At 34.7% G+C, this 24,682-nt stretch overlaps 1 protein-coding gene across 9 annotated transcripts in view; it reads left to right on the top strand.

Annotated features, from left to right (window-relative positions):
* Nucleotides 1-24,682, top strand: part of LOC141558731 (beta-microseminoprotein J1-like) — a 48,909-nt gene that overhangs the window by 11,368 nt on the left and 12,859 nt on the right. For 2 of the 9 annotated variants that reach the window (XM_074296363.1, XM_074296369.1), the window contains exons 2-4: nucleotides 16,406-16,575; nucleotides 17,680-17,714; nucleotides 22,275-22,380. Coding sequence is in view for 5 of the 9 variants with exons in the window: in XM_074296369.1 (XP_074152470.1) it covers nucleotides 22,281-22,380 (100 nt within the window). In the remaining 4 variants the exon portion in view is untranslated. Of the gene's footprint in view, nucleotides 1-409; nucleotides 5,727-16,405; nucleotides 16,576-17,679; nucleotides 17,715-22,274; nucleotides 22,381-24,682 lie in introns of those variants that run through there. The other 7 variants (XM_074296362.1, XM_074296368.1, XM_074296366.1 and 4 more) reach the window with 5 other exon arrangements.

The raw sequence follows: 24,682 nt of genomic DNA, 5'->3' as shown, positions 1-24,682 counted from the left end.
TCCTATTGAAATCTCAACTAATAATTTGATTACCTCTATGACCCTGAATAAGTCACTTGACTAGACTCAGCCACATTCATTCATTTCTAAAAAAAAAAAAAATAGATAGGTTTGGACATGGTGATTTTTAAGATTCCCTTCAATTTGAAATGTAGGATAGACAATTCTTTTCTGTGTGACCCTGGCCTTTATTACAAGCTAACTAGAATTAGAACTAAGAACCTAGAGCCCAATATGTTCTCCATCTGTGCCAGTGGGTAGATTGAAATGTTCATAGGTTGGTTAGGAAGGAGAGGTGATTCATGATCAGAGGCTGTTTGGAATAAAGGTAAGAGTCTTAATAACTTATTCATTAATTCCCTATTTTACCTATTTTTGTCTAATTTTTGCCAATTTTTTCCACCAACAGGGTGATGAAACCTTTGGTCTATGACAAAGTCAAGTGCAAGAAAGTATTCCAGAAGGAAACCTGTAGTTACAGTGTCATAGAAAAAAACAATCCCTCTAAAGCCTGTAAAGTCTCAATGTTTATAGGTTAAGAATACTTTCTCCTCACAAAGTTGTTACCAAAGTCATTGTACCCCAATGGAACTTGTCTATGGTTGAGGCAATGGTCCTTTCTTGGAATTCAGAGAAAAAGGGAACTGGGAAGCATTTGGGTATTTCCTTCTATTCAAAGCAGTGTCAAATCAAAAGTACACTGATTCAAAGCACAAAGTGGCACTTCTCTGGCATCTGAGATCTTCTAGGCATCTACATTGTCACCATATCTCCTGTAACCTATTGTCTGATGATTACCCAAAGAAAATACATTATACAATAGCATAAAATGGATCTGTTCTTTTCCTTTTATAGAATTAATATCCAAAGTCAATATAGCAGGGGTCTTTCTTTGGCGAAATTCTTAAAGCATACATTTTGGGACTCAAATCCTATTTGATTTTTTGCCTTCTATTTCCCTCCCAAATCTATGGTTGAGAATCCTAGGACTTCAAGCCTAGAAGAATCAAGATTACAAATAACCCAAGAAATAATAGACAGCTACCTAATAGGTATAAAGTAACATATTTACCCAGGATAATAACATTCAGTTGAGTAATATCACAAAATGCATCAAACAAATATAGTAGAGAAAAGGGACATTGTTCAGTCATAGAGGGAGAACAACAGATAACAGAGTGACAATTTAAACATTTCAGTTGTATTCTTGAAATAATGACTGAATGAGGGGATATTGTCCCTCTCACTCTAAGCCTAGGAACAGTCTTGCAGGAGGGAAAATTTCTATAAGACTCCTACCAAGAGAACACAATTTTATATAAAAAGTGATGTATTTAGACTCAGAGAACATGAACTCAAATCCTCTTTCAGTAATCAATCAAGAAACATCATTTCTTAAGGACTTACTATCAATACTGTTACCATGGGCCAGGTACTATCCTAAGCTCTGATGATAAAAAAAAAAGAGGCAAAATACCTGTAGCATTTCCTCTGCAATTCATTCTCCAAACTCATTTGCCACTGACAAGTTTGCTTCCTCAAGGAAAGAACACTATTTCTTCCCCCAGCTTACTAGAGTTGTCTAAGTGCTTGTAGTTTCTACTGTTGTTCATGAGCCTCTATCTAATGTGTCCTTCCATTTAATAGTAGTATCATGTTTTAGAAGGGGCATTTACTGAGAAGATGTAGTAACAACAACAGTTAGAAAAACATTCTACCAATGAGAAATAATATATTTACCTATCATTTCAATAAGATCCGTGATAAAGCAAAGACAAATTGAATGAATGAAAATAGACGAGGAAAGAAAACTATCACTTTTTGCAAATAGGATGATAGGATGATATACTTGGAGAATCCCAAAGAATCACCTAAAAAAAAAAAAAGCTAGTTGAAATAATTAACAACATAAGCAAAGTTATAAGATACAAATAAACACACACACACACACACACACACACACACACACACACACACACACAAATACATTACCGAAAATGTCTAGCAGCAAGAAATAGAAAGTTTGTTTAAAATAATTTTAGATAATATCAAATACTTAGAATTATACCCACCAAGGCACACCCAGGAACTATATGAATACAATTACAAAACACTTTTCAAGCAAAATAAATCAGATCTAAATAATTGGGGAAATATCAGTTGTTTCTGATTAGGTAAAGCCAGTATAATGAAAATGACAAATTTATCTAAATTAATCTAATTATTAAGTATCATATCATTCAAACTACCAAAAATATTGTATAGTGTTAGAAAAAGTAATAACAAAATTCCCATTATCAGGGGAATTTTAATAGGAAAAAAGTGACCCTAGTGACATGCCAATTAAACACCCAAGAAATTATCTTACAGATCTAGAAAAAATAATTACAAAGTAATTATTGGAATTGGAAGAACAAAAATTTCAAGGGAATTAATGAAAAAAAATGTCAATAAAGGTGGCTTAGCTGTTTCTGACCTAAAACGATATGATAAAGCAGTGGTCATTAAAACCATTTGGTACTGGCCAAGAAATAGTTCTTGGTTCATTAGACACATTAGTCAATGACTATAATAATCTAGTGTTTGAAAAACCCAAAGACCCGAGCTTTGGGGATAAGAACTCACTATCTGACAAACACTGCTGGAAAATTGGAAACTACTATTGAATAAAGTAGGCATTGACCCACAATTAACACCATATACCTATATAAGGTCAAAATGGGTTCATGAATTAGATATAAAGAATGATATTATAAACAAATTAGAAAAACAGGGAAAAGGGAGCTAGCTATCCTAGATCTCAGCTTGTATTACAAAGCAGTAATCATTAAAAATAATATGGCACTGGCTAAGAAATAGAGAGGTAGATCAGTAGAATAGATTAGATACACAATACACAATATTTGATAAATGCAATGATCCAAAGTTTGGGGACAAGACCTCACTATTTTAGAAAAACTGTTTGGAAAACTGAAAAACAGTAGGGCAGAAACTAGATATAGGCCTATATCACACTATTTATGAAGACAATGACAAAATGGGTTTGAACAGAAATAGGAATACCATGAGCAAATTAGGGGAGTATGGAATGGTTCACCTCTCTGATCTATGGATGAAAAAAAATAGTTGGATGAAAAAAATGTTTCAGATCACTATTAATTAGAGAAATGCAAATTTAAAAACTCTGAGGTACCATCTCACACCTATCAGTTTAGCTAATATGACAGAAAAGGAAAATGTCAAATGTTTCAGGGGAAGTGGAAAAAGTGGGACCCTAATGCACCAACCATTCTGAAGAACAATTTGAAACTATACCCAAAGGGACAGTTTTATATTCTTTTGATCCAGCAATATCAATACTATCTTTATCCCAAGGAGGTAAAATAAAAAATAAAAGGACCTATATGCACAAAAAAATTTATAGCAGCTTTATTTTAGGTCACAAAGAATTGGAAGTTGAGGTGATGCTCATCGATTGGAGAATGGTCAAACAAAATATGGTATGATTGAAATTAATTATTACATTAACATCATAGATGATGAACAGGATGCTTTCAGAAGAATCTGGATAGATTTAAATGAACTGATGCAAAGTAAATGAGCAGAACCAGAACACTATACACAGTAACAGCAATATTGTATAACAATCCACTGTAAATGACTTAGCTATTTCCAGCAATACAAAGATCCAAGACAATTTTTGTTAATATTTTATTTTCTCCAATTATATTTAAAACTATTTTAACATTAATTTTTTTAAGTTTTTAAGTTCCAAATTCTAACTTTCCCCCTGTCCATTCAATATTGAATAGATAATAAATAACATGATAGAGACTACACATGTGCAATCATGTAAAATACATTTCGATATTAATCATTTTGTGGAAGTAAGTAAAGACTTTCAAACCAAGGCCCAATGGCCACTTGTTAAGAAAGGATTTCTGGTTCCCAGATTGAATCTACACTATAGACCTTGACATCCCTTCCAGATCAGAAATTCTGTGCATTTACATCAGCTTTGAACTCACTTGGTACAGCTATATGGTCTAAGTCATTAATGACATGAACAATTCTCCCACTTTTGTATTGAATTTGTGCACTACTTTGTCATTATCTTGCAACCTAAGACAGAACATGGCAGATTTGTTAAATTGCAACTGATGACTCCAAAAAAGATTTTTACAAAGTCCTTAAGTCCACCTTGAAAGATACCACACTAAGCTATTCAAACAATGAAAAATCTGGAGCACTTTTAAAGATCTCCAAAAATGTCCTAAAATTTCTCTTGACAAACTCCTCCAATGTTTTACAATCCCATTAAATCAAGAACAGCCTTTTAATCATTCCCTGAGCCTTCATAGTGCCAACTGGAAACATCCAATATACTACTTTGGAAGATATGTGTTAGCATATCAACAGTAGCACATGAGTTTCATGAAGGCAGGGACATTATTAGGATTTCTTTTCTTTCCATCTTAATTCTCTTGCCATGACTAATCTTGCCTTTGTAGCTGCAATATCTTGCATAAAGTATTTATTTAATAGATGCTTGTGCAATTGAGTGACTAAATAGGTAAGTGCTTGAGGCACTGAGAGGGCTATTGATTTGCCCAGCATCACAAAGCTGATCAAAAGTCAGAAGTAAGATTTTAAACCCAGGTTTTTAAAATTTCAATCCAAGCTCTCTATCCACTAACATATGGTGCCCCTTCTATCATACTAGAAAATAAGTATTAGCTTTTAATTATTTGATAGAAGAACAATGGTGGGGAAAGCATGCTACATGTATTTTTAGATAGATGGCTATTTTCTCCATATCAGGTACATATTTAGATCAAATCCACTTTTCCTACTTTTTGGCCCCACTCTCATTCCATGGTTCTTGGCTCTCATGGACACAGATAGACCAATCAACCTTGCCCCATTCATTTTTGCTGATAAACAAATCTTCCTCTTCCTTGACACAGGAATCAGTTGCAAACAAAGATTTTACATTTCAGATTGTTCACTCTACTGACATTTAGAAGTGTATCACGTAGCACACAATATATCATATCACATAATATCACAAAGATAGCCAAGGCAAAGAAAATACGTTGTATAGCATTTTATTCAAAAAAGGAAAAGATAAAAGTTGAAGGTAGGTGGGAAGAGAATAGCTCAAGGTTTTTGGGTTGTTTTTTTAAGTTTTGAAGCTTTTTAGTCCACAGTCAGTGCCCAATATATGGTTGGCAATGGAACTTTCTGTGAGAAATAATTTATTTGGACCCCAACTATATTCAAATCATTATCAATCAATTGATGTGACTCCACAGGAGTAGTGCTTATAAGTTCTGTATATTAGGATACAAAAATGTGAACTGTAGAATCTGATTTCATTTGTTTCTTTACAGAAAGGCTCGGCACCCTTGTTTTTCTTTGTCATGGTGATCAAGCCCAGTATGACAGGAATGGCTCAATTACATAGAAAGTCCTTCATTTTATTTTTGTTTCTCCTCTTTTATTCAAGAGCAAGTGTCCTGTTGTTGTAAGTCAAAATATTTCTTGTTTCACCTAACTCCTGACCCTGCTGACATGTCATTTTTGTCTCTTTTAGCTTATGCATCATATGCCAACCAATGAGATTCAGTACTTTTCCATACTTCTTTTGCATGTTTGGTCATTAAACTCTAAAAATATACAGTCACAGAAGAAAAGAACATTTCCTATCATGAAGAAAATCAGAGGTATATTTCATTGGAAGGGACCATCAAGTATTAATAAAGTACCTTGTGTCAGAATTCTTCCTCAGTTTCTTTTACTGTAGGTTAGACTATCCCCATACTTCTTTTGAAATAACAAAGTGTATGTGGGAGGAGAAGGCAGTGAATCAAGCCAAAAAATATTTGAAAAGTACTGTACAACAAGAAGATTATATGATGATCAAACCTGACAAACGTGGCTCTTTTCAACAAGCCAGTTCTATTAGATTATGATGCAGAGAGCCATCTATACCCAGAGAGAGGACTATGTGAACTGAATGTGGATCACAACATAGTTTTTTTCTTTTTTTGGTTGTTGTTTGCTTGTTTTTTTCTCATTTTCCCCTTTTTGACCTGATTTTTCTTGTGCAGCATGATAAATATGGAAGTATTTATAGAAGAATTGTACATATTTAACACATATTGAATTAGTTGCTGTCTAGGGGAGGGAAGGAAGGAAGAGAGAAAAATTTGAAACACAAGGTTTTGCAAGGGTGAATGTTGAAAACTATCTTTGCATGTATTTTGAAAATAAAAAGCATTTTTAAAGTGCTATTGAGATATTAGGTATGTCTCATGGCATCACCTGTGAAAGAATTCAGGATCATATAGTCTCCAATCTAAGCAAAAGCATGTTAATGAGATTTACACACTCACTAGATGGGCCAAGGAATCAGCAGCCTAGCAAAGCAAGACAGGGATTGTTATACAGTAAATGGTGCTGCTTACATGAGAAGTAAATTTTGTGATTATAGGAGAAGTTTGCTAACATAGAGAGGTCCGAAAGCCTTGGTGGAACCGTGCATGCAATTATCCAGAATGCATCTAGAAAAAAAACCCACTTAAGTGGGCATTATGTATAGGAATCATGTAACTAGCATAGCTTCAGATAGCAAAGAAGGGGAACTTCCAGGTGCAATATGGGGGAAAGATTTATTGAAGCTTGTCTTGTAATGTTTTGCCTTGTTGAGGCTACTTTCTTATTGGCTGATTTCTGTATTATATTTTGTGATAACTGTCATGTGGTAACCTGGTGATGTGGTTATAGAATATACCAGTTTGCTCATTGTTCATGAGACCCATGATTAATGATTTCTGTGGGGCTCCAGGCACAGAAGCCTGGTAACCTGGGGCAATAATCAGAATCCCATCAGTGTTATTATTCATAAGATAGTCAAGCAAAACTAGACAAGGCAGTTAAACAATTAAGAATCTTAGATTCCTAGATCTACAGCTGAAAAGTTAGACTGACATTTCAATAAGTGTAGCATGCTGATTTTACAGATGAGGAAATAGGCCTAGAGACCACACCTGACCTTACTCTGGCTTGTTTAAGATCACAGAGTTAATGGCTGATGCTTTGTTTCAAACCCTTATCAATATGATTCTAAGCATTCATTGTAGCACATCATATACAATATTCTACATACATAAGCATTCATTTTTCTGACAAGAGAGGAAAACTATATTTTGCTCTCTCATCTCAGGAATCAAAATTAGTCATTATAGCTCCTCTGAATTCAGAAGCTTTTTAGGGTTTTTATTCTTTCCATATGTATCACTATATTCATTCTGTACATTGTTCACCTCACCCTGTTTATTTCACTCTATATCAGTTCACACAGATCTAGCCAGATTTCTCTAATCTCTTATTAATCATTTCTTAAAGATTAATAATGTTCTCTTCTTTACCACAATTTGTTGTCTGGCCTAAAGGTATGAATTCCTGATAAAAATTTTTAAAAATAAAGATTAAAGGAAGATAAAAAAGGAGAATTCCTCATTTGATTTTTTAAAAAAGTTTTATAGTTCATCTTTATATGACTTAACAATTCTGATCAATATCCAAGACATTTTCCAAGGCCTTACAATGAAAAATTATATTCACCTACAGAGAAAGAACTGATGTACTGTATGAGAGTAGATTTATAGAGGGAACACTTTCTTTGTTTTCTTGCAACAATCTTTTGACTAACCTAACTTCTATATCTTATGTTCCTTTTGAATAAAGTATACCCTTTCGAAGTTGTTTTCCAGTTGTATTCTCATCCCACTAAGTTTAATCAAAACAATAAACATTCATGAAGTACCTATTATATGGCAAGTACTGGGAATATTAAAAAAGGCCAAAAAAAAAAATAAAAGGTTACCTTTCCATGTTCAAAAAGTTATCAAACTGTGCATACCCTTTAATCCAGCAGTGTTACTACTGGGCTTATATCCCAAAGAGATCGTAAAGAAGAGAAAGGGATCCACATGTGCAAAAATGTCTGTGGCAGTCCTCTTTGTAGTGGCCAGAATCTGCAAACTTAGTGGATGCCTATCAATTGGAGAATGGCTGAATAACTTGTGGTATATGAGTGTTGTAGAATATTATTGTTCTGTAAGAAATGACTAACAGGATGATTTCAGAAAGGCCTGGGGAGATTGACATGAACTGATGCTGAGTGAAATGAGCAGCATCAGGAGATCATTATATACTTCAACAACAATACTATAGGATGATCAATTCTGATGGATGTTGCTCTCTTCAACAATGAGATGAACCAAATCAGTTCCAATAGAGCAGTAAATGAATTGAACCAGCTACACCCAGCAAAAGAACTCTGGGAGATGACTATGAAGCACTACGCAAAATTCCCTATCCCTCTATGTTTATCCACCTGCATTTTGGATTTCCTTCACAGGCTAATTGTACACTATTTCAAAATCCGTTTCCTTTTGTACAGCAAAATAACTGTATGGACATATATGTGTATATTGTTTTTAACATATACTTTATCATATTTAACACATATTGGTCTACCTGCCATCTGGGGGAGAGGATGGGAGGAAGGAAGGGAAAAGTTGGAACAAAAGATTTTGCAATTATCAATGCTGAAAAATTACCCATGCATATATTTTGTAAAAAAAAAAACAAAACACACACACAATAAAATATTGCCTGTTCTCAAGGAGCTCACAGTCTAATGAGTGGGATTGTTGGCTTATTGTTCAAATAGCTATGTACAAATAAGATATATAGGAGATAAATTGGGGATAATCAAGAAAAGAAGCTTTGCGTTGTAGAGGAACTATTAAGTCAAATGTGAATTATGGCATTAGGATCTCATATTAGCCCTGGTGATTACTCATACTTTGTTCATGTATTTCCAGCTGAGGCCATGTGTTTTATTAGTAGTTCTTTTTGTTTGTTTGTTTGTTTTTGTTTTATGTGAATTTCTGGGTATTTCTGATTTTTTTTATATTATGTCTATACTTTATGAAACCTAATTTGGTAGAGAATTATGGGAATTATTTGAAACAAACTGATTCTGTCTTGTAAAATTGACGGTTGAGACTTCTTTTTCATTTTCCTGTAAATTCTATCTATTTGCCAATCAGGAATTGAGTGACATGGTGTTTAACATGCTGTTAAGTACACATATTAATTCCACCCCTTCCCAATTCCGAAAACTCCACAGGTGCCTTTTCCAACTCATAAAGTCTCTAATCTTTCTTTCAAATAGAAAGGAGATTACCTAATCTTGTATCCTAGTTGACATCTATTAATTGTTTACTTTTGATGCATAAAAATTTATCTTCCCCTATATTCGGGATCTAGTACCAACCTGAGGAGGCCTGTTATTTGTTCTGCAATTGGCATTCATTGCTTAATAAATTGACATGCTTGGAAGCCTGAATCTTTGTTTCTTTAGCTATGTCAGATTTCACCCATCACATTTTTTGCAAACTCAGTCCGGATAAGTGATGAGAATTAGGTAAGGGGTAACCCCTTTAAAAAAAAAAAAAACCTTATTATTTTAGAGGCTCTGACCCAATACAATACAATCAATTTAAACTGATACAGACTATCCAATTCCACATAAAAGAATTCAAGAAGTTCTTAGAAATAGCAGTTCAACTTTTAGAAATAAATCCTACCAAATTTTGGATCACATTTAAAGTAGCAGAAACCCAGGCTAAGGAATTTTATTGCTCTTTCCCAACCTCTTTTGATTTGAAAGGAGCTAGCTTTGGTGGGTGTGTCTCACTACCAGCAAAGGAAGCTCCTTTCAAGGTGGGTGGAGATAGATTAGCTAATCTGTTCAGTGGAGTTTTTCAAGGCAAGTGAGTATAACCCAGGTCTCCCCTCGATTCTATAGCTTTTCATTCCCTTTTGGGCATCCCCAAGAGAGATAATGACGAAAAACTTTAATTTTGTCAATTTTGCAGGATTATTTTACAAATGACATTCTTAATGTAAATACCCAGCTGAGCATTTTGAGCTCCAAACAGCATCAATCAAGTCCCAAGAAACTGAGCTGTTCACCTCGCTGATAGAAAAAGGGTATGGGTTTTTGAAAAGGAAAAACAAAACCTCATGAACAGTAAATCAGAAAGACTGAAATAGAGGCAAGAGCAGTCAGACTATTGAGGTGACATAATCACAGAGAAGAAGCATCTTGATAAGACATTCTGATATCTTGGGATAGGAGAGGCATTCTGATATTCTAAATCTAAGTTCTTTTAAGCTTATCAGGTATTCTGATAAGCAGGCAGAGGGAGGTTTTGGCAGAACTAAGAAGCAAGAAAACTGAGGCAGGGCTGAGTCAGGATAATTAGGGAAAGTGAGTTAGGACAATAATAAATAAATCAGACTAATACTATAAAAATACAAGGATTTATGGCGATAATCAGTTTCTCCCTGATAACCCCAGAATTATAGCATCAAACAGCATTCCTCATTCAGGGAGACACACAAGCTTCCCTGTTTGAATCTCTTCAGTTGGGGGGCATCTCAGCCAGAGATGGAAAGTCTTTAGGTCCGTGGTCATTTGTGCATTAAACTCAGCCTCTCTTGAGTCTGTCAAGGGCTCTAGGGGAGGTAAAAATGGGGCTTAGAGGAGCTCCACCTGTCCAAGGAACAGGAGCTGGTAGTAGGAAACAGATTCTGAGCAAATTATGCAGTTAGGCCAAGACAGGCCACCCCAAACTATTAGAGTCATGATATCGAAATGCTGAAATAGTAATTAAGAAACTGGTGTAATAGGAGTGGAGAAACAGATCAGAGAGGCTGCCAGTCCTTGGTCAGGTGTCTGATTTTTGGTTGTTTCTAAAGAATAATCCCAAAGACTGAATAAGGTATTTCAAAGTTAAAACATAACCCAGTAAACTTTAAGCAAAGAATAAAATAGTTTCTAATTCAGTCTGAACTTAATAAAATATGGGCAGGGCAGAAATGCCTAAGAAAAATACATCAGTTTTTCCCAATTTCCTGACCAGGTGTAATCAGTTTCCTTCCTCCCCTTGTTTACAGAAATTATCAAATCATACATAACAGATTTAGTAAATTTCCTAAAATCCCTCAAACATACAGCTATAGTTAAAGTTTCTCTCATACAGCAATTGTTAAACATTTTTTAACAAATCCCAGTTAAAAATAGATCAATTAGCTTAAAGGCAGGTCTACCTGGTGATCTTTTACAAAGCCAAGCCTCTGTGGAAGGTGGGTGTGGAGGAATTCCACATGGCCCATTCCCTACTCCATTTTCAAGAGGCAGGAGGAAGAAGGCAGCTAGCCTTCACCCCAGGGTAACTAGATGCTTAGCAGAGAACAGTGGTTCAGTTGAAAGACGAAAGATTCTGCCTCACCCAACCTTTAGAGGGTTGAGTGTGGGGTGTTGGAGAGTTTAGAAAAGTCAGACCCTAACTGAAGATTCATGACTCCTGAAAGGAAAGTTGGCAGTTGAGTGATTAAAGAGAGAGAGATTGGAATTCCTACCCAGAGTTCAGGTGTCAGCTATTTCTGAAGCCCAGAGTTTGTCTCTGCATTAAGAGACAGATTAAAGGAGAATTTATTCATATTCTATAGACCCTGGGCTCCTTGGACTGAAATGCCAGAGAACCTGAGGCAAGATAGAGATCAGTTTAGGGAAACTGAGTCAGTAAAAGAGAACTGTGGCAGAACAGAACAGAGAAAGATTCTAGAGAGGCGCCAAATCGAAAGTAGTTAAGGAGTTTTCAAATACACTCTGTCTTCCCAACTAATTCAGTGCTGTAGTTCAGGGAATAAGATGGAGACAGAAGTCATATTTACTCTCTTAACAATAAATTTAATTTTTCTTGATTTGGAATTTTATTCCCCAGCCATCATTTTAAAGGTCTTTCTTGAAGCTCCAGCCTGGCCAGGGCAGAGCTTAGAAAAGAAATGTTAAATTGTTGGCAGGGACCATAGAATGCCAATGGAGAAAAATAGGAGAGTGTACTAGGAGCAAAAGAATCAGTTGTAAGGTTAGGTAGGAAAGTGAGATGCAGAGAGGCATTATCTCTCCACAAGCAGGTAAGTGCACCCTGAAGCCAAGTAAAAAAGTGGGCATTTTAAAATCTTCTGTCTTTGTAGACAGCTTTGAGAGCATGGAAAATAATTTTAAGGCTGATACAGTGAAAAGCTGTGATGAGAGGCATTGCTCTAATGCAGGATGACCAAATCAGGGAAACGAAGTCCCATTTTAAAATGTATGGGGCAAGCCTTATAATGTATGAAACAAGCTTGCTTTCTGAGAGACCCGAAAGCTTTGGCTCCTATTTTAAAATTTTGAATCCCCAATTCCCCACTGTACAGTTAAATGGCAGGTTGCCAAGCCACATGGGAGAGGTTTGAAAAAGAGAGAGGACAGGGAAAGAAAGACAAGTTATCTTACCCAATGCTTCCTGGATGGCAAGAGCTCATGGTGGAACTTCAGGGTAGCTCATACCTTTGTTCAGGGAGCAGCAGCCAGGCAAAGGCATCTCTCCAAATTCACCCCAATCCAGTGACCTTTCTCCTTGTGGCTACAGCCTGACCACTACAGTGGAGTGGGATAGGGGCTCAAGCGCAGAAAAAACAGATTGCTGGCCTGGGCCCCCCAAGAGGGATGGGGTCCTCAGAATGGCTACATGGTGGGGGAAAGAGGTGAAGAAGTGACACTTTACCCTGTGTGTCTCAGAGTTTGGAGCCAGCTTTCTGAGGAGAGAAAAGTGATTAGAAATGTCTTGCAAAAGAAGGTCTTTTATCTTCTGGAGGGTGTTTCTTCAAAGCAAGCATCTGCTAAGAAATAGTTTTTTAAGAGGCAGAGATGTATCTAGATTGTGAACAGGTAAAAACTATTAGTTTTCCAAATTCTTGCAGCTTTTCTGCTATCGAGAGAGAGAGAGAGAGAGAGAGAGAGAGAGAGAGAGAGAGAGAGAGAGAGAGAGAGAGAGACAAAGAGAGAGAGAGAGACAAAGGGAGAAAGAGAGAGAGACAAAGAGAGAGAAAGAGAGAGAGACAAAGAGAGAGAGAGAGAGAGAGAAAGAGAGAGAGAGAGACAAAGAGAGAGAGAGAGAGTGAGACAAAGAGAGAGAAAGAGAGAGAGAGGGAGAGAAAGAGAGAAAGAGAGAGAGAGAGAGAGAGAGAGAGAGAGAGAGAGAGAGAGAGAGAGAGAAGGAGGCTTTTTGTCAAACCGCAGCAATTTGTAAGGAATTGTGCCTGAATGAGGTAGAGCTCTAACAATGACCCAAACCTAAAGTGGCTTGGATGTCCACTGCAAGATAGGGAAAGAAAAAAGTCTTTTACCTTAGCCAGAGTTCCAGATTCCCTGGTAGGAATACAGATATTCTTCCTGGAAGCTGCACGAACAGCTGAGAACCCAGATTGGTTCTGAGAGACCTGAAAAGGTTAAGGTCAGTTTTCAGGGGACCAGTTGTCAGGGTTCCCCGTGTGGACCACCACATGATGAGAATTAGGTAAGAGGTAACCCCTTTTGATTCGGTGCAAGGATACATAGTTAAATACAGCCTAGTGATGTATTTGCAGGCCCGAAAACCTAGATTGATAAAAAAGATTTATTGTAGGGATTTGGAAGTAAGGGTAAAAGAAGAAAGACGCCAGGGCCAGAGCTGGTCACCAGGCAAACAGGAACCCTTACATGGCTGGAAGGATACCATGTTTGGGGCTCCTGCCTAGAATGGGCTCCAGGATTCCCTTTTTATAATGGGGGCTCTTGGTGATCTTGAAGGTGGGTGGAGTCCCAGGCTACTGGTGGGTTTTAGCCAGTGTTAAAATTGAATACTATCCAATTGGTTTTTAGATAAGGAAGAAGCTGTTTGTGGGGATTGGGGAAACCTGAGCAGATAGTGAGGGAGCTCAGATCAAGTTAGCTCAGATCCGGTGGGGGCTGGGAAAGCCCAAATTCATTGGAATTCAAAAGAGTACTTTTGAGCAGCATTTGTGAATCAAAGATCCTAGCTTCTTCTTTTTTTCATTTATGAAAAAATTAAACTGTTATCATAAACCTTTGAAAATGAGTTACTTGTTCACTTTGGGCTTTACATTTCAAAGCACAGGTAGCTAATAGCCCTAAAAAAAACAGATTTTGATTTTGTGGTTAGAAACTCAGATTTTATTTGATTTAGATTTGTTCTGTAACTCAATCATGATATGTTGAAAAAATGTTAATTAATGTTAACAAAATGTTAATTAATATGTTAATTACCACAATTAAATATGTTATTTAATTAATTATGGCATCAAATGCAAAAAAAAAAAAAAAAAAAAAAAAAAAAAAAAAAAAAACAAACTAAAAAAGCCGGAAAAACAAATGGAACAGGGAAATCTGTGTTATACTCTAGTCTTAGAAATGTATTAGCTGTGTGACCTTAAACTAGTAATTTTACTTCTGGTTCCTCATTTGTAAAGAGAATAGGATTAGCACCCATCTCCCAAGGTTATTGTGAGAATTAAATGATATAACGATTTTGAAATGCTTAATGAAGTGCCTTGCATACGGCAAACACATATAAATTTTGTCTATGGTTCTTATTATTTCTTTAATTGACTATAATTGCTACATGTTCATTAACCCTATAATATCTTTCAGAGGAGATTAGTATGAAAAGTAAAAGGTGATACAAGGAGTGATTTTCTAAGCAAGATAATTTAGAAGCACATTTAACTGAATTGATGTCTTCTGAGAATAAGTTTGGTTTCATATTATAAGTACATGATTATTGTGTTGGTAAATTTTTTTCTTTTTTTGTGAAATTTGAGAAAATATTATTTAGAATGCAATTAGACAAATAAATTCACTTTTAATCTGGAAACTTTGAACTGCTAGATAACTTTAGCTGTTAATAGAATGTGATTTTTAAAAGAGATCTTTGAAAACTGTTAAGTATTAAATAGGGAATATTTGGCTTTAAAATTAATAATAATAATAAGAATAAATTTATTGTTTGGAGAAAAAATTTTTGTAGATCCATTAAGATATCTTTTCCTGTGAGGTCCTTTGAGACTTTGCATTCAGGCTGGTTCATAAAATACTATGAGTCCTTCTGAATGCATATTCTAAATTTCTAAAGTACTAAAGTCTGTCCTAAATTGTATTGCCTTTTTACTGAACTTCTTTTAGCAAAATTATCTGGGAATTTTTATAGTTATTAAGAACCAGAGAAGCAGGGCCCACTTCAGAGCTATCCTGAGTATGAAGCCTATTTTAGAATTCTAAAAGAAGATAATTCTTGGGACCAGACATAGGCCATTTGGGACTCAAGATGAAATGATACGTGGACATTTGGAATGGATTACTAGGATACAAGGAGACTTGATGTTATTTAGAATTGGTGATTATCATTATATTGCTTAGACCCTTTGTTTCATGGTGTTTATATTTGCTGAGTTTTTTTGGTTACCTTGATGACATGCAAATCTTCTCTCTCAAAATAAGTCCATCATCAGCCCTCTAATAAGTGTGGTCTACAGCAATGCTTTTTTGAACCTCCTCCAAATTCCATCATTATATTCCTTTTGAATAAGGTATACCTTTTTCAAAGTTTTTTCTTGTTGGATTCTCATCCACTAAGTTATAATCAAGTCAACAAGCATATTACTATATGCTAAGTATTGGGAATATAAAAAAGGAAAAAAATAAATAAAATACTCCCTGTTCTCAAGGAACTCATTGTCTAATGAGAGACATTGTTTGTAGTTCCAATAGCTATGCACAAGCAAGATATATAAAAGATAAACTGGAGATAATCTATAGAGAGAAACAGTAGCATTATGGAGGAACTATTAAATCAAATGTGAATTGTGACATTTGTATCTCTTTTTAACCCTGATTATTACTCATACTTTCTTCATTTTTTTAATATTTGAAGCCATGTATTTTATAACTGGTTCTTTCATTGTGTTTTTGTATTGTATGAATTTCTAGGGGCCTCTTTTATAGCTACTTTTTATGAAACCTTACTAGTTTGGTGGGGAGCTGTGAGAACTGCTTAAACCAAACTGATTCCATCTATAAAACTGACTCCATTTTGAGATTTCAGTTTCATTTTCCTGTAAATTTTACCTACTTGCTAATTAAGCATTGAATGATATGCTGTTTCACATCCTGGAAAGTACATTTGTTCATTCTACCCCTTCCCTATTCCCAAAATTTCCTAAGGGCCCCTCCCAACTGGTATTTTTTCTTCCAATTAGAAAACATTGCTTAACCTTGTAATAGTTCACTTTTAACACATAAAAATTTATCTTCCCCTGTATTTTTGGATCTATTGCCCAGCTGGGGAAGCCTGTTCCCAATTTGTTCTACAATTGGCATTCATTGCTTAATAAATTGATATGCTTGGAAGCCCAAACTTTGTTTCCTTGGTTATTTCAGATTTCATCTGTTACAATTTTTGGCAAATTCAATCAGGTTGAGTAAGAACCCACACTGGAAGTCTTTTTTAAAATCTCCCTTGAGCATTCTGGACATTTCTTTGAGGGACTTCTTCAAGGAAGATTGCCTCTGAAGGTCAAATTCCCCTCAGTCTCAGTTTCTAAAATAAGGTAAGCTTCCATGTTATTGTGGTTAAGAACTCCCTCTAAAGCAAGTCCCTTCAAGACAGTAGGTTAAGTAAGGCAAACTTCCTCAATATAGGAGATATCACCTTAGGGAAAATAACCTCTGTTTTGTTGTGGAAGTTACCTTGGGGGAAATTATAGAATCTGGGAGTAGTGTTCTGATGTGAACATCCTGGAAAAATTTTTATTCTGGGACCAAGGGCAGAGAATGGCATTAAAACTGACATTAAAGAAATTCAGATTGTTAATATATATATATATGTATGTATGTACATGTATATTTATATATTCCTTTTATATATATTATATGTAATATATAATTTCATATATTATACATATATATATATATATATATATATATAATTTTTTTAATTTCACATTTGATTTAGTTGAGATTTGTCCTGTAATTAAATTATGGTGTGTCAAAATGTCCTCTTAATTCTGACATCTAATGCAAAAAAACATTTAGAAAAATGAATGGTTCATAGAAACTAACAAACTCTGATCTCAGAAATTGTGTAGTTGTGTGACCTCAAGCAAGTAATTTTCTGTTTGCCTCTGCTTCTGCATTTGTAAAGAGGATAGGATTAACATCTACCACCAAGAGTTATTGTGAGGATTAAATTATATAAACCTTTTGAGGTATTTAACATAATGCCTGGCATACAGTAAATACTATATAAATGTTATCTATGTTTATTGTTTCTTTAAATGAATGTAATGACTAAGTAGTTGTTACCTATTGTATAAGTTTATTACAGGCTTCAGAAGTGGTTAGTATAAAATGCCAAAGATGATAATATGAGTGATTTCCTATGGAAGATAATTTGGAAGTGAATTTGGCTGAATTGATGTTATCTAAAAACAAGTTTCTTTGCATGTATTTGTGATTTTTTTATATGTTGTAAAGCTTGTGAAACCATTTCAGAAATATTATTAGTTAAATACATTCTCTTTTAATATGGATATGTTGGATTTAGCTGTTAAAAATATGATTTTTAAAGCAGATATTTGAATTGTTAAACATTTATTTGGACATATTTTGCGTTAAAGTAAATAATAATGATAATTATTATTCATTGTTTAAAGGAAAAGTTGCAAAGAGCAATTAAGATCCCTGATTGGTGAGTTCCTTTAAGACTTTCCATTTAGGCTAGTTCTTAGTAATTTATCAGTCCTTCTCAATACATGTTGTAGAATTCTAAAGTCCTGAAGTTTGATAACCTCTAAAACTAAACTAAATAAATAGGATCCATTTTACCATTCTTTGTCAAATGGGAGGAATTTACAAGTTTATTTTTTGTTTATGTTTTAATCATTTTATTTCAAAGTAAATACAAAACAAGAAAAAACAAAATGGAATAAGAAAGACAGAAAAAGAAAAAACCATTGTCATGCTCAGCAGAACATCATGGAATATTCAAAATATTTAATAATAGACTTCGGTTTCAAGAAATCATATATGATAATAGAAGACGTTATATTCATGACTTTGCTCTACTGTATATTTTTTTATTTTGTTCTTTTTTTCCCCTTTCATCCCTCCTACTTCACCCAAGCAAGCTACAATTAACCATGTATAAAAATATAAAGATATAGATATCTATACACACATGTAAAAATCTATATATACATATGCATATAGACATATACTTGAATGCATGCATATATAACATATACATAGAGCTTTGGGGGAAACATGAGAAAACCAATAATATTGAAGCCTTAAGTTGTTATGAGTGTAATTGTAATTAGTAGTCATAATTGTAACTAATAAATAAGTAGAATTAGCTTTTCTATTTCAATAAATACTCTAAGGACTATAATTTGATATTATTTTTAGTTTTGTTTATTTTGGTAGTTGTTTAAGTGTTTTTACATATGCACGAAGTTTTCAAATTTGGATTAAAGATCTCACCTATATAAAATTGTATTGATAATTGTAAAGAGATTCAAAATTATTTTTCTACTTTTAAATTATCTTTCTGATGATTTTAAAAGACAGGACTCATTTTACAATTCTGATCTTTGTCAATTATTTTTGAAATTCCATATCAGGTAAGTAATTTGGTAAAAAAAGAAAAAGCAAGTCATATGTAAAAACTGAAATACTCTGAAGATTTTGGTGAATTATGTGTTCTTATTTTGATGTTCTTCTTACATCTCTGTTATTACTAGCATCAGAACCATAAAGATTGAGCTGATGTTCATCATATGAACTAGTAACTGGAAAATCAAATTAAAGAGATTGTCCTAAATGGTATTTTCTTGTTACTGAAGTTTAGCAAAATTATCTGGGAATTTTTATAAGTTACTAAGAACCAGAGAAACAGAATCCCCTTCAGAACTGTACTGAAAATGAGCTCTATTCTAGAATGTCCAAGAGAAAGTATTTCCAGGGATCAGACATGGGATATCTGGGACTCAAGATGAAATTAATCAGTGGGCATTTGGAGGAGTGTGTGCTAGGATACAAGGAAACTTTGTGTCAATTAATAGAAAAATGTGATCCTGTTTCACAGTGTTTATATTTGCTAAGTTTTCTTAGTTATCTTATTAACATGTAAATCTCTCTCCAAATGAGTTCCTTGTGGGCCCTCCAAGCACTTTGGTTTCTAACCTGACTTTGTTTCCATATTATGAATTTAACAAGGTTTGTATCCTTAGGGAAAATCACTATTCTTGTTTTTAGGTTTTCTATCAGGTATACAAACATGTAAGAGGATGTTTCTTTATGTGCTTTTCTTGATACATATTGTTGATTGTGACCATGAGCACATTAAGAACCTGACAAAGGTTACTTATAAAGAAGAGATGCTTGGGAGAGTGGCCTGCCTCCTCACCTTTGAATCAAAAAGGGAATTAAGAGAATTAGGGGAATGATATGAACCAAACTGACTCGTTTTGTAAAATTGACTCATTTTGAGACTACATTTCATTTTCCTATGAATCCACTTGTTTACTAATCTTGGGAATTGAGTGGAATCCTGTTTCAAATCTGGAGGGGCTACCTGCTTCCCACTCCTAATTCTCCAAATTCCCTAAATCCCTCTCCCAATTTGGAAAATCTCTAATCTTTCCTCCAAATAGAAATCAGACTACCTAATTGTATTTCCTACTTGACATCTTGTTAATTGTTTGCTTTTAACACTCCTTTTGTTCTCTCCTGTATTCAGGGTCCACTGCCTAGCTAAGGAGACTGGTTAGGATTTGTTATACAATTGGCTTGTGTGGCTAACTAAACTGATGTCCTTGGAAAATGGAACCTTTTTTCCTCATTTATATCAGATTTACCTTATCATTAAAATCAGTTTTCTCCCTCCCTTTTTCAGTTTTAAGACTTCACAATGATAGGGGCAGCTAGATGGTGCAGTGGATAGAGCATCAGCCCTGAAGTCAGAAGGATCTGAGTTCAAATCTAATCTCAGATACTTAATATTTCCTAGTTGTGTGACTCTGGGCAAGTCACAACCCCTATCGCCTCAGCACAAAAAAAAAGTTAAATTAAAAAAATAAGACTTCAAAATGAAACTTACAAGATTCCAGGACTTTTTATTCTTACCAGCCCTTAAGAGGTACCCTTCTATCCATGTGATAACTATGTTAATAGTTGAAAACAATATCCATGTCTTCCCTAAATCATCTCTTCTCCAGGCTTAATTTCCCAAGTTTTTTCTTCTAATTATTGAAATTTTATTTTAACTTATAATTATAATTTTTTTTGACAGTACATATGCATGGGTAATTTTTTACAACATTATCCCTTGCACTCATTTCTGTTCTGATTTTTCCCTTCCTTCCCTCCACCCCTTCCACTAAATGGCAGGCAGTCTTATACATGTTGGATATGTTATAGTATATTCTAGATACAATATATGTGTGCAGAACTGAATTTCTTGTTGCACAGGAAGAATTTCATTCAGAAGGTAAAAATAACCTGGGAAAAGAAACAAAAATGCAAACAATTTACACTCATTTCCCAGTGTTCCTTCTCTGGGTGTAGCTGATTTTTTCCATCATTGATCAATTGGAAATGAATTAGATCTTCTCTTTGTTGAAGATATCCACTTCCATCAGAATACATCCTCATACAGTATCATTTTTTAAGTGTATAATGGTCTCCTTGTTCTGCTCATTTCCCTCAGCATCAGTTCATGTGAGTCTCTCCAAGCCTCTGTGTATTCATCATGCTGGTCATTTCTTACAAAACAATAATATTCCATTTTAGGATTTAATGAACACAGGTTGCTCAAATCTGTGGTATGGGGTAGGGGAACCATAAAGTCATTCGATATTATTAGTAGTTAGTTCTGCAGAAGAGGCTTCTTGTTTGGATGGGAAGACCTCTCAGATAATAAAGATTCATTCATATAACATAATTTAACATTCATATAACAAACATTCTCCAATTGAGGGTCATCCATTCATTTTCCAGTTTCTAGTCACTACAAAAAGGGCTGCCACAAACATTTTGACATAATACAGAATTAGTAATTTTAACTGTAAATGTGAATGGGATGAACTCTCCCATTAAGTGGAGGTGGATAGCAGACTGGATCAAAAGTCAGAACCCTACAATATGTTGTTTACAGGAAACACATTAAGCAGGGAAATACATATAAAGTAAAGGTAAAAGGCTGGAGTAGAATGTATTATGCTTCAGGTGAAGTCAAAAAAGCAGGGGTAGCCATCCTTATCTCAGATCAAGCAAAAGCAAAGTTGATCTAATTAAAAGAGATAAGGAAGGAAACTATATCCTGCTAAAGTATAGCATAGACAATGAAGCAATATCAATACTAAACATATATGCACCAAGTGGTATGGCACTTAACTTCCTAAAGGAGAAGTTAAGAGAGTTGCAAGAAGAAATAGACAGCAAAACTATAATAGTGGGAGATCTCAACCTTGCACTCTCAGAATTAGATAAATCAAATCACAAAACAAATAAGAAAGAAATTACAAAGGTAAATAGAACATAAGGAAAATTAGGTATGATAGATCTTTGGAGAAACCTGAATGGTGATAGAAAGGAGTATACTTTCTTCTCAGCACCTCATGGAACCTATACAAAAATTGACCATAAATTAGGACATAAAGACCTCAAAATTAAATGCAAGAAGGCAGAAATAGTAAATGCTTTGTTTTCAGATCATGATACAATAAAAACTACATTCAACACAAAAAAAGTTAAAAAAAATGAGTAGTCACACAGAAGGCAAAATATACAGAAATTAAATAGGTATTTGGACTCAATATGACAAAGGCTTGAAATATGTATCAGCTATTAATTTGGGGACTCTGAACAAGACAGAGTCTTATAAATGCCTCAGTTTTCTTTTCTGTAAAATGAGAGTACTTGACTTAATGAACTCTAAGTAGGCTGTCATTGTTCCCATTTTATAGATGAGGCAACTGAGGCAGACAGACTAAATTATTTATCATAGGTCGCACAATTGTGTCTGAGGCCAAATTGAACTCAAGTCTTCTTGACTCCATGTCCAATGCCCTTTTTGGACTTTGTTATTACAAAGGAAGGATCATTTGCTAGGATGAGGAACTGTATATTGGGCAGTGACTATGGAAGAAAATGGGAAATCAGTAATAAAACTTGGAAAAAAAACTGTAGCTATTTCCCTTCCCTACCCATCTTTAATTTTTTAATCTCTTCTCTTTTTTTAAAATAGAATACCATGTTAGGTGTTCTCTTTGCCTTGACTAACTTTTTGATATACTGTGATGCTCAATGCATGAATATTCCCCTGGAGATTATGCCAGATACTGAAGTACAAGGTAAATCTTTGTTTATAATTGTTTCCTCTCTCTAGGGACAGAAGGATTTGTTAAGCAAGAAAAGTGTCTGGGGCAACCTTGTGTGGTCTATCTGTGTCCATTAGAGCCAATACCTATGGGATGAGAGTAGTGAACAAAAGGTGGGGAAAAGGATTTAATCTACAGATGTGCTTAAGTTTTCAGCTACAAAGTCAAAATTCATCATGGAAAGAAAGTTAACATGAGAAAAAAAGAATCCCCCCAAAAAGAAAAGTTCCTGCCTTCTTGGAGTTTATATTCTACTCTTGATCTGCTAACACATATTGAATGTTTCCAATTATTATAATGAGACCTTAGAGAAAAATAAGGAATATTCATGACTGAATTTATTGTGAAACATGAAAGGAGGTTGCCAAGGGAAATTGTATAAACTCCTTGAGAAGTCTTTAAATGTGGTACAGAGAGACAGAGCCAATATGGTTGAGAGGTTAGGAAGCTGCCTGAATTCTGCCCAGATTCCTTCAGAAACAATATTAATCAACCTTTTAAATGTATTCTGGAGTAACAGAATCCAGAAAAGATTAAGGAAACAATTTTCCATCTTAAGCTAACTTAGAAGGACTTCAGAAAAGTTCTATCTCACTTAGGGAAAAGGGAGTGTAGCATTGCACAGGAATAGTGCTGAGAAGCCAGCAGGAGGTTCTTAGCCACAGAACAGATCAATAACCACTATTCCCCTTCCCTGGCTCAACAGGCTGTGGCACAGTAGGCCAGCTATGAGGTCCCCAGTGCAGCAGACAGATTGTGAACTCCAGAACCCTGGCATAACAGGCAGGGCTAGACTACACTAGCCACACACTAATATGCCTGACAAGCCACCAGCACCTCAGTCTTCAGCAGGAAAAGTCAATGCTCAAACCCTTATCCCCCACCAAAAGTAGCTTGTGAGAGTGCCTCCTGTGCCTTAGGATCAGAAATCAACTTTTTAAAATGCGTTCTGCTCATAAAGAGCTACTTTGGCAATAGGGAAGATCAAAACACAAATCCAGAAGAAAATAGCAATGGCAAAATGCCTACATGTGAAGCCTTAAAGGGGATTATGAATTGGACTCAAATCCCAAATGTTCTTTTGGTAGACCTCAAAAATGATTTTAAAAATCAATAAGAGAGGCAGAAGAAAAATGGGACTGGGGAAGAATGTTATACAGGATAATTGCAAAAAAAAAAAGAGTTAGCAACATAGAAAAGAAAAAAAATTGATTGAAGAAAACAATTCTTTAAAAAACAGAACTGATCAAAGGGAAAAAACTCCACTGAAGTAAACAGCTCCATTAAAATAAAATTGACCACATGGAAATGGAGATTCAAAAGCAAGTTGAAGAAGATAGTTCCTTATAAATCCAAGTGGAAGCTAATAAGTGTGAGACATCAAGAATCTGTCCAACAAAATTTAAAGAAAGAAAAAATAGAAGAAAATGTAAAATATCTCTCTGGGAAAAAAAACTGGCCTGGAAAATATGTCTTTGAAATAGAAGTTAAGAATGATTTCACTACCTGAAAGCCATGATGAGAAAAAAAATGGCTCTGATATTGTAGAACCCAAAAGTAAAATAGTCACTGAAAGAATATATTAATAACATTCTAAAGGAGATCCCAAAAGGAAAACACCAAAGAATATTGTAGCCAAATTCCAGAATTATCACTTTAAAGAGAAAATACTTGCAGGCAGTCAAAAAGAAACAATTCAAATACAAAAGAGTCACAGTCAGGATTACATGGGATTTAGCAGCTTCTACATTAAAGGATCAGAGTGCATGAACTATAACATTCTGGAAGACAAGGGTCTTGGATTACTACCAAGAATCACTACTCAGCAAAAATTGAGTATTATTATTTTTCAGGGGAAAAGATCAAAATTCAGTGATATAGGGGACTTTCAGATCTTCCTGATGAAAAGAACAAAGCTGGACAGAAAATAAAGTTTAAATATAAGACTCAAGGGAGGATAAAAAAGGAAAAAAAAAAGGGTGGGGGGAAATTGTTATTCAATAACATTTAACTGTTTGCATCCCTAAATGGAAAGGTAATACTTGTAACTCTTGAGAACTATATGGGTGTGAGTATAAGTTGACTTTGATCTGATTATATAAAAAATTAAAGAGTTAAAAAGGATTATACTTGCGGAAGAGGAAAGGGGGAGGGAGAATAGGGTAAATTAAATCATGAAGAGATGAAAAAGACCTATTACAGTAGGGAGAAAGACATGAGTGGGTAAACATTGTTTAAATCTTACTTTCATTAAATTTGGCTGAAATATATACCC

Source organism: Sminthopsis crassicaudata, chromosome 2 (assembly GCF_048593235.1).
Source record: "Sminthopsis crassicaudata isolate SCR6 chromosome 2, ASM4859323v1, whole genome shotgun sequence".
In the NCBI taxonomy this organism is placed as follows: domain Eukaryota; kingdom Metazoa; phylum Chordata; class Mammalia; order Dasyuromorphia; family Dasyuridae; genus Sminthopsis; species Sminthopsis crassicaudata.
Note: the sequence above shows the minus strand (reverse complement) of the source record. Positions and strands in the feature narration are given on the sequence as shown.